The following is an 11,555-nucleotide window of genomic DNA, read 5'->3' on the forward strand; positions in this document are numbered from 1 at the left end:
ATTTTTGACAAAAAATATATTCTCTTCAATTAAAATATCCTCAATCAACTAACCTTTTTTCTACCTAAAGAACTACGTAAGTCTTGAGTCCCTTAATAGGGATACGTAGGACCAGAGTAAATCTTGTCACACACAATAATAAAAATAAATATTTTTTTCTTTTTAATAATTAATTAGTTAATCAGACAATTTAATAAAAATAATAATAATAATAATAAAGTCATATATTTTAATGAATGGTACTGCTTAAAGCAGGCAGATAGGGTGCTAATACCTTTCATACCTTGTAACCGACTCCCGAACCTAGATATGAAAAATCCAAAAGCCCAAGGTAATTGGGCTTAGAAGATTTTTCTACATTTTTAACTCTAAAATGTAGTGGCGACTCTAAACAAGTCGTACAGCCAAAAATCGGGGCGCAACAAAAGTCATACCTGAATTCATGTTCTCTAATCTACTCCTTTAATATACATTTTGAGAGAGTTTTGGTACGATGACTTTCTTCAACCAAATCCTTAATTTCTTTTGGGACCTTCATTTTTTCTTTGATGGGGAGAGGTGAAAACTTTTTGTGATTTGGTGTATTGGGGACCATAATCATTCTTTATGTGTTAACTTATAGGTTCCCATTATTCCATATAGGTCAACCGTTTAGGTATCCACTCATTAAGCTCATATTCGTTATCAACTTTAGAAGTTCTATGGGTTATCAGAAATTAGATCACTTATTTTGTAACCCAAAATAAATAGCCAATATAATTGTATTAAATATATGATGTCCACATTAATTAGAAATTATGAATTTCTAACAATCTCTCATGTGGGCTTCATATTTTTCCTCAAGCAATTATATCACATATTCTTTAGGCACACATTTATATGCTATTTATATTTAGATTTCTCCTTAATACAATTTGGTTCATCTCATATATCAACTATGGAACAACTGTGACATTTATCACATTTAAACGTAACTCGACCATGATGATCACCATACCAATATACTAAATGATATAGATCAAATATGGATGAGTGACATGGAAATTTTATGCAATGTGATCTTAAACCTGTCTATTTCCAACTAGTCCTTCTTTACTCTTTAGTGAGATCAATCCAAAGTCTTTAATTGCAATACAATAGTTATAATACACAAGTTCAAAATAGAACAATAAATCATCAACTTTATTATGCATAAAACTATATATGACGTCCAAAGTAAATCATAAAACATATAGATTCCCACTGAACTAAGGTATCCTAAGGAGCAATACTCATATGAGAAATATGCACATGAAAAACTTTAGGTACCAAACCCTTAGTCAGTGGATCAGCTAGCATAAAATTTTGTCCTTATATGTTCTATGGAAATTTATCAATTTTGAACATTTTCTTTAACAACCAGAAACTTGATGTCAATAAATTTTGACTTTATAGAACTCATGTTATTGTTAGAGTAAAGAACCGCAACAATATGCAATGGTCTGAGTTTTAAAAAAAAAACTAAGAAATCTGCAACAATGATTGAAGGAGCTATGACCGTCTATTTAGCAGACTTCCAAGATATAGCACCTTCAGCCAAGATAAATACATATCCAGAGGTAGAGTGTATATTGTCTAGACACCAAAAAATCAGAGTCAGAGTGCCCAATGATCTCTAAATTCTCAGACATCCGATAAGTGAACATGTAATCATTTGTTCTCTTTAAGTAACACATAACATGTTTGATTGCCTTCCAGTCATGCATTACATAATTTCCCAAATATATTTTTAAAACTCCCACGACAAACACTATGTCGGGACGTATACAAACTTGAGCATACATTAGACTTCCTACTACATATGCATAAGAAATCATTTGCTATAGGGGTAACTCCTGGTTTACTGTCTTTCATGTCAAATCTATCTAGGACTTTATCTATATAGCTTTCTTCTAATAACCTTAGGATACCTTGAGAGCGATCTCTCAATATCTGAATACCTAATACAAAAGAAGTTTCCCTAAGATCTTTCATTTCGAAATTCTTCGTTAGAAATCTCTTGGTCTCATACAATAGTCTCATATCACTGCTAGCAATCAGTATATCATCGACATATAATACCAGGACTATAAATTTACTCCTACTGAACCTATGGTACACGCAATCATCAACTTTATTTGCCTCAAAACCACACAAGGTAACAACTTGATGAAATTTGTTATTCCATTGACGAGAAGCTTGTTTAAGCCCATAGATGGATTTCATTAATTTGCATACCATTGACTTTGATCCATCTGACACAAAATTTTATGGTTATACCATATAGATCGTTTCTTTTAATGTCACCATTTAGAATCATAGTCTTAACATCCATCTGATGTAGCTCTAAATCAAAATGAGCTACTAGTGCCAATATTATTCTAAAAGAATCCTTCGAAGATACTGGAGAGAATGTTTCTTTATAATCAATGTCTTCTTTCTGAGTGGAGCCTTTAACAACTAGACGAGTTTTATATCTGTCAATATTACCCTTTGAATCCTCTTGGTTTTAAATATTCATTTGCAACCAATAGGTTCTGCACCTTCAGGTAATTTGACAAGATCCCAAACGTCATTATCATGGATAGACTTCATCTCATTCTTCATGGCATCAATCCACTTTTAAGAGTTAGAACTTTTCATGGCTTGACATAAGTTCAATGGATCATTTTCTGTTAACCCAATGTCATCCTCATGTTCTTGAAAAAATACAATATAATCATCAGGAATTGCACTTCTACTTTCTCTAGTGGATCTCCTTAATGGCACTTCTACTTCTTGACGTTATTGAATTTGTTCTATAGGTAATTGAGGGAGAAACTCATTGTGTTCTTGCTCTGGAATATTGTTAGGGACAATATTCTGAATATTATCTTTTATTACTGAATTTATTCCTTGAAAGGTAATAGGCACAAGAATTTGTTCACCATTAGTGACAGGTTCTTCCTCAAAGACAACATTCATTATGTTCTCTTCCTTCCCAAAATCAACTTCCTCAAGAAATCTTGCATTTCCCGTCTCAAAAAAGTCTTGAAGTAGGATCATAAAATTTATAGCCGCAAGAGCGTTCAGTATAGCCAACAAAATAGTAGCTAATTGTTTTTTAGTCCAGTTTTCTTTCACCCGGCCTATAAGGCCGCACCTCAACTAGAAAACCCCAAATGTGCAACTATTTTAAGCTCGGTCTTTTATTACTCCAAAGCTTATATGGGGTTTTTTTAACTATTTTACTTGGCACCTTATTAAGGGTGTAAAATATGGTCTTCAAAGCTCCCCCAAAGAGACTTTGGTAAGGAAGAATGACTAATCATACTTCTCACCATATCCTTAAAAGTTCGGTTTAATCGCCCAACAACATCCTTCATGCTAGATTTTCCTAGTATAATGTATTACAGAACAATTCCACATTCTCCGAGGAAAAATACAAATAACCCTTTCACAACATCCTTATTGTTCTTTCTTTCTTATTCTGAGAGGTTATAGTCAAATGAGCATTTGCAATCTTATCTCTCTGCGGCCTCTCTTTCTCTTGCTCACGGTGAGATATAAACTCATTGAGAGACAATTTATCATTTTGAGTCTTATAGTTCACTTTGAATGACCCAAAGTATGTAGGAAGCGAGATTAAAACCAAGTGCACGAGCAAGTCATCACCAAGCTCTAACTTAAGTGACTTGAGTTTTGATGGGAGATTAGACATCTTCATAATATATTCCATTATGTTCCCTTTTCCTTTATACTTAATGGAGATGAATTTAGCCAAAAAGTTAATTGTCTCCGTCTTTTCATTTTTGGCAAAGTATGGTTCTATTTCTTCAAGGAACTTCCTTGCACTCCGACCCTTAGAAATAGAGTCCCGAAACGCTTCTCGAATAGAGCGTTTCATGATCAATATACACATTCAGTTAGAGTGTTCTCATTTCTCATTTTTAATTTCATCGAGGATTTCCGGAGTAAAAATGAATTTTCTCTTGCACATAGTCCTTCTGATACCACTTGGTAGATATTTCCTAATGATTGATGAAGTATCAATCCTAGGATCTTGAATCTCTCATGATTCTCACACATTATATATAAAACAAAGATATAAAGTCATACCTGAATCCTTGAATCCATGTTCTCTGATCTACTCCTTTGATATACATTTTGAAAGAGTTTTGGTACGATGACTTTCCTCAACCAAATCCTTAATTCCTTTTGGGACCTTTGTTTTTCTTTAATGGGGAAGGGTGAAAACTATTTGTGATTTGGTGTATGGGGGACCATAACCATTCTTTATGTGTTAACTTAAAGGGTTATTATTATTCCCTATAGGTCAACTGTTTGGGTATCTACTCATTAAACTCATATATGTTATCAATTTTAGAAGTTCTATGAGTTATCAGAAATTAGATCACTTATTTTGTAACCCAAAATAAATAGTTAATATAATTGTATTAAATATATGATGTCCACCTTAATTAGAAATTATAAATTTCTAACTTCTAAACCAAAGAGTTTAGACATTTTTACATTATAGAGAGAAAAGAGTCTCTCTAGAAGTTATGAGGCATGAACATCCTAAAGGTCAAACATGAGTGGGTTAGGATTGTATGTGAAAGTGTGTTTATATAAACATTTGATTATGCATAGTAGAAAATCATCATATCGAAAAAGTGACTGGATGTAGCGCTGAAGAATTTGTGTGAACTATGATAAAATTTGTAATATTTTTCTCTATCTCCTAACTCTTTTCGATTTAGTGCATTTCAATTACATTATTATCTTGTAAATGATCATATATAACTACTCTGATTAAAGTTTCATTCTTTATTAGGTTAATGATATGTTTTTGTTTTCCTTCAATTTAATTGATTTTTATTTTTATCTGGTAGTCGACCTATAATCAATTATCAAAATAATACTTAGTTTTACACTCTATTTAATTTAATTGATTAGGCTAAAGATAGTTGACAAAAAATCGATTACCTGAAGGAAAATTAGTGTGTGCGAATTAAAACAATGATATACCTCAAACCTTTTCAATTCTTTTAGGTGTGTGTAGTGCTCCTATTTGCCTAACAACCATCTCCATAAATAATTATAAATAAACATCCCAGAACTTATTTTTTCATGGCAACAATACAAAAAGAATAGGTTTTTTTTTTTTTTTTTGCATAAACCATTGATTCATTGGCCATCCACATATTGAACAACACCTCCTAAACCACCACCATGGCTTTGTTAGAGTAATTGGTCCAGACGAATACGAATGTTTTGAAAACCGAGGCAGACGTTAAATTGAAAGAGGTCTTGTATTAGGTTTAACCAGTTAAACCGTCTAGTCTGACTAGATGATTTTATACATAATTAATAATTTTTATTTATAAATATATAATTATATGTAGATGTAAAATTTTATATAACGGTCCGACCGTCAAGTCCAGTTCTCATAACACTGGTCCAAACTTCATCTCCAAAGGAAGTTCATAAGAGAAGATTTTCACGAAATTATAAATGATATTTTACATATTTCCTCAACAGTGGGACTTCAGTGCCTAACACATCCCCTCATGCCTAATAATGAACCATTTGGAACATGAAATTTTGAAAGATTAAATATGTGGGTAGCCCAATTTGGAACATGAAATTTTCACATTATGTTTGCATCCACCTTATTACAACTTACAACCAACATTAACTCACTTCTATGATATTAACTTTCTTTTCTTTTCATAAGAAGGCTAAGTAGAAGACATGAAAATTGAACTAACATGAATGCAAAATATACTTAGGTGATTCTCTCATTTATCCGACGTATCGAATTCACTCTATTGTGTACCACATACCAGGTTCGTCATAAAGATGACTCATAAAACTAATGTGAAAAATGACGAAATGCTTACCCAAGTGAACTGTGCCCATACTGAGTACTAGGTAACTATGATGTAAAATCCATTTAATAGGAAAACTTCAGAAGACATCAATCATACTTACACCAAAATACTTATATTCTTTAATTGATTAAGAAGAATGGAAGGTTCAGCAATGATGTCAAACTTTCCTTCCATACTCTAAACTTAACTGGTTGATCAAATTGTATTTTCTCGCTGTTGACATTGCACCTGAAACCATACGCCATAACATTTTCACAAAAGTGAGCGTCTAGCTAGAAATTCAGAGAGTGAAAAATACCTCTTTGTTACTACAGTGCCTGCTTTTTCTGAAGCACAAGTTATGCTGCTGCTAGAGTTTTCTGTACTCATAGTGCGGCCATTGTGTAGATCTTTGTTATTATGTTGCAAAGCGAAATTTCTGTAGAACTCTGAAACCTTGTGATCTGCAAGAATCTTCGAGGGTGTAAACCCAGATAAGTGAAGACCGTCCATGCTTCTAACACGAGAAAGTGATGTATAAACCATTCCACAGCCAAATGCTCTTGACAGATTAATGTAAGCTTTGTCAAGAGTCATTCCCTGGCACTTGTGGATGCTCAGAGCCCATGCCAGTATAAGTGGAATCTGTTTCCTTGTAGCAACAATTTTATTTCCAACCATTACATGCCACTCTGCTGGTTTAATCTTTAAAACTTTGCCTGAATCAAATTTGACTATCGGCAACAGGTTATCAGGGCACACGCCATCAACATTCACCGACTTGACTAATTCCACAACCGTACCGGTTGCTCCATTCACCAGTCCTTTCCAAGTACTCAAATTCTTGATCAGCATAACTCTTGCGCCTACACAAATTGAGACTTCATCAGGTGCAATCCCATGATTGAGCTGACTCATCCAAGCCTTAGCGCCATCATCAACAGCCTTATAAACAACAACAGACTTTTGCAAGCTTTTAAGCCTCTCCTCGTTAACTTTCGTCACATTTTGTTTCCGTGGGAAGAGCTGCACTGCGGAGAGATCGGACTTAGTCTTGGAGCAGTAGCTCTTTAGGAATGACAAGTCCTCAGGATTGCTCTTTCCTATTCTTATACCCTGAAGCAACTCAATAAACCGCGGATCAGACTGCCTCAAGATCTTAGTAAGCTCTATCATGAAATCAAAGCTTTCATTCCAACAATCAGCTTCAAACGCGTATTTCACACCGAGAGAATGATCATCTGGAATAGGTGGTAACTGGCAGAAATCCCCAACCACAACCAGCTGGATTCCTCCCCATGGTTCACCCACACCCCGTAACTCTCTCGCAACTCTCTCAAGGTTATCAAACAACCTTGCATCCACCATACTGATTTCATCTATAACTAAAGCCTTAACCTCCTGCCACCTCCAGCATGCCCTCTTGCAGGACTTAATACTATCATACAATATCTTAGGATCATAGGTGTGGTAACGGATACCAGCAAACGAGTGCAAAGTTTGTCCCTTTATCGAAAATGCTGCAACCCCAGTTGAAGCTGTAACAAAAACCTTAGATGGGGTATGCAATTTATTCAGCAACTTGACAATCTCAGTGACCAACTTGGTCTTTCCAGTCCCAGCTGCACCAGTGATGAACACTGATTTTCCCTGAGAAACAGAAGATAACACACTCTTCTGCTCCTCAGTCCATTGAATTTTAGGCTTCCTCTCAGTTTTTGTTGATGATGATGCTGTCTTATCCTTACTCTTGTACTTTCTATAAGACACAAATGAGGGTTTTGGGAAACCCTTTGTGCTGAAGTTTCTATATGCAGTGAAAACTATACCAATGTTGAAAAGCTTCATTTTTTCTTCTTATTCTCACATACCCATTTGGATTATTGCATAAATTTGGTGCAGCAAAGCATAGGTAAAGGAAACAAAGCTGAAAAGAAAATGATAAAGTGATATTGCATTCAGAAAAATTGGGGAAATGAAAAAAAAAACAATGGGAAATTCAACAAAGAAAATGATAAATAAGTGGAATTGATTACCAAATTGAAGTGGTTTCTTCTCTGTGAACAAGAACACGGTGAAGATTTAAGAAGGAAATGGAAATGGGCACCTTTACTGCCTGATTTATCCCACGTAGGCTATTGATGAGGAGCCCAAATATAAACTCATTAGTGTTTTGATTTCGTTGTTGCCCATTCAAACGTGGATATACCATCATTTGGCTATTGTGATAGGGTAGATATAACCGTTATGAATTGTGATATTTATAGGTAGATACACGGTCACTAGGGTTTGGAATGAAAACAGAATATGCCTACATGAATGAATGGAACCCAAATTTAATGGAAAACTCAACTTTCAAGTTCAAGTTTGATATCGTTAATACCCTAAACTATTCTGAACATGATTAATGTATATAAAATTACACAAAAATATATATTTATAAAACATATATATATATAGAGAGAGAGAAATTTGACATATATATATATAAATATATGTTTTAGCGGGTTAGAGTTACCCAAAATCCGACGGATTTGAGGATAGTATCATTGTTTTCAACTATGCTTGATTTGAGTTCGGGTTTTGGAGTTGGGTAAGCACAAACCTGACCACAATCCACCCTTTTGTCATTCCTTACTCCATCATTCATTATCCATATGCATTACTTTTTTTAATAATCAATGATGATAAATATGGACTTATTATCATTTGTATTATTTTTTTGAAAAGTCAGTAATAATTAAATATAAATGATATATGATATGATAAGGGTATATAGAAATCATACATTGTGGTGAATACATTTTTTCTTTAACCTAAAGTAATAACTAACAAATAGAAGAGAATCATTTTACACCAAAGTTACGTTACACTAGTTACATTCAATCTCAGTCATTCATTTTCTTGGATCTGATGGACCAAATAGGTCAAATTTAAAAGTTATTTAAGATTTCTCATTTTCTCTTTCGTCACTTATTGCACTCATTTATTTGGTCCGTTAGATATAAGAAAATGAATGACTGAGATTGAATGTAAGTAGTATAACTTAACTTTAGCGTAAACAAATCATTCCCCTATTTTTTATTTATTCATTAATTAAACATGAATGATGAACAATATAGTTAGATAAATACCTCTCACAGTACATGAATATTTTTTCTCAAAATAATTTAGTATAAATATATTCAGTTAGTTATATTTAATTAGAAACAAATCAAGAATTCATTATGGTATGTTAAATTTTAAATTGATGTCCATGATTTTTTAGTACAGGAACTCAAATGGTCCTAATAAATTTAAGATAGTTTATATAATTTAATTTTAAGTACTTATAACGATATATTTCTAACTCATCAAATGCTAGATAAAAGAAAGTAGATATCTAGACATGATTGAGTTTTGACTAATATATTTATATGTTGCTATTTTTATTTTAACGTACTAATCATATTCTGACAAAAAGTATAAAACTAGTGTTTTAAAACCGTACTGATTATCAAATCGGTCAGCATACTGATATAGTGGTACAATGGTTCAGTAATTAAACCACATACCGGTTAAATCGGACATATATGCTTATATTTATATACGTATAAACCTATAATAAAAAAAATTCAAATAGGTAGATACTCAAATTTATAATTCATATTCATAATCTACTCAAAATTCACATAAACAAACAACTTTAAGTCTTTAATAAATTCAAAGTCTAAATTACAAAACATATATCAATCCAAAAGTATCACATAACAACCGCAAAATATAAATAAATGACACAAGTTCACAATTCACTCTCTAAAACAAATAAATTTGGAGTTTTAACATTTAACATCAAAGAGTTAAAGTTGTCCCATATCGAGATTATATTTTTGCACCAAATCTTATCTCCAGACATATGAGGAATGTTAGGAACCAAAAGTTGTAATCTAAGTATGTCTTGGAAGCATGTACCTTGAATGATTGAAAAGATGGATCACCTTGTAATGAGTTTTAAAGTTTTTTTTTTTAAAAAAATATGTGCTGGCTCACCGGTTTTTGACAAATTTTGACCAGTTTTTGACTGGTTTGATACTTGGCTGATTCAACATCTTTACCATACTGGTTAGGGGTTCAGTTCACCAGTTTTCCGATCAAATCAGCCGGTACGGTACAATTTTTACATCATTATATAGAACTAATAGTAAAGGTATAGAAGTAATATATTTTGAGTGCAAATTACCTCTCCATTTAACCTTATATTTCAAATTAGTTTTTTTGTTTGTTTAAGGAATTAATTATCTTTCATAATAATGTTTGTATGTCTCTCCTAACAAATATTATTCTTAAAAATCAAATTTTAACATTTTAATCTATTTGAAAATCAAATGATATGTTACACAATTAAAGCAACACCTTCTTAATATTTTTTAAATTAATTTATTTTTATTTAAATTATTGAAGTTATTAATGATTACTTATCTCACAAATTATGTTTCTATCATTATCATTATGCATATTTATATTTGTTATCATTAATAATAATAAGAGTAAATTACACTGACACCCCCTAAGTTTTAGTGAAATTACACAAACCACCCTCCACATTTCTACACCTACACAAACCTCCCATATTTTTGAACTTTCGTTACATTGACTACCCCTGCATAAGAAATAAGTGTAATTTTTTAAACAAAAAATCTGATAAATGCAATTAAGTTAAACAAAATATGATATATTGTGTAGACAAGTCTAAATAATATACAAATCAATGTATCTTTATTATTTTTTGTTATAAAATGCATCAACAATTCTAAAGAAATATTGTTTAAATAGCTCTTATAATATAGTGTAATGTACCAAAAATATTAAAGAAATATTGACTCATATATTATTTGGACGTGTCTCCACAATATATCATGTTTTGTTTAACTTAATTGCATTTATCACATTTTTTGTTTAAAAAATTACACTTATTTCTTATGCAGGGGTGGTCAATGTAATGAAAGTTAAAAAATATGGGAGGTTTGTGTAGGTGTAAAAAAGTGATGGGTAGTTTGTATAATTTCACTAAAACTCAGGGAGTGTCAGTGTAATTTACTCTAATAATAATTTATTGATGCCTTGACTTCCCCAAACACCATGTGAGGGGAAAATTACCGGGATAGTGTAGTCAAACTACACTATCCCAGCTTTGGGGTACCTTTTCAAATAATTACGGGATTGGGGTATTTTTCTGAAAGTCGTGGATAGGGTCCACGACTTTGGCATAGTCGTGGATGACAGCCACGAGTTCCCTTTAATTTTCTCTCTCCTCAATGAAATCGTGGATGGGGAACACGACTTCCAGTGTCGTGGACCCCATACACGAGTTTGCATGGGTTATTTCATTTTACGTGTTTTTTTGTTTTGTTAAATTAATGTATTTTTTTGTGGTTAAATTAATGTATTTTTTGGTTAAATTAATGTATTTTAGTATGGTAATTTAAGATGTTATAATTTTAGTTAAATTAATGTATTTTTGTAATTTTTTAGTATGGTATTTTTGTAATTTTTTGGAATTGTCATAATTTGTAATTTAAAATTAAAAAAATAAATTCTCGTCCTCATCCTATCCTCCTCCTTATCCTCATCCTCATCCTTATCCTATCCTCATCCTCATAGCCTCTTCCCTATCGTCATCCTCGTCCTCATCCACATCCTATC

General features: G+C 32.4%; 1 protein-coding gene across 3 annotated transcripts; it reads right to left on the reverse strand.

Annotated features, from left to right (window-relative positions):
• Nucleotides 6,047–8,066, reverse strand: LOC109334831 (ATP-dependent DNA helicase PIF1-like). Of its 3 annotated transcripts, none has more exons than XM_019570806.1 (2): nucleotides 7,910–8,066; nucleotides 6,047–7,769 (listed from the first exon to the last, which is right to left on the reverse strand). In XM_019570806.1, exon 2 carries the CDS (start codon nucleotides 7,719–7,721, stop codon nucleotides 6,147–6,149), a length of 1,575 nt encoding a protein of 524 aa, XP_019426351.1. In that variant the 5' UTR covers nucleotides 7,722–7,769; nucleotides 7,910–8,066; the 3' UTR covers nucleotides 6,047–6,146. The 3 variants fall into 3 exon arrangements, with proteins under 3 accessions (XP_019426351.1, XP_019426350.1, XP_019426349.1); XM_019570805.1 differs by having other exon boundaries at nucleotides 6,047–7,780; XM_019570804.1 differs by having other exon boundaries at nucleotides 6,047–7,800.

Source organism: Lupinus angustifolius, chromosome LG19 (assembly GCF_001865875.1).
Source record: "Lupinus angustifolius cultivar Tanjil chromosome LG19, LupAngTanjil_v1.0, whole genome shotgun sequence".
In the NCBI taxonomy this organism is placed as follows: Eukaryota; Viridiplantae; Streptophyta; class Magnoliopsida; order Fabales; family Fabaceae; genus Lupinus; species Lupinus angustifolius.

Coding starts and splice junctions, on each gene's coding strand:
- LOC109334831 (XM_019570806.1), bottom strand. CDS start 7,721: ATGAAGCTTTTCAACATTGGTATAGTTTTCACTGCATATAGAAACTTC.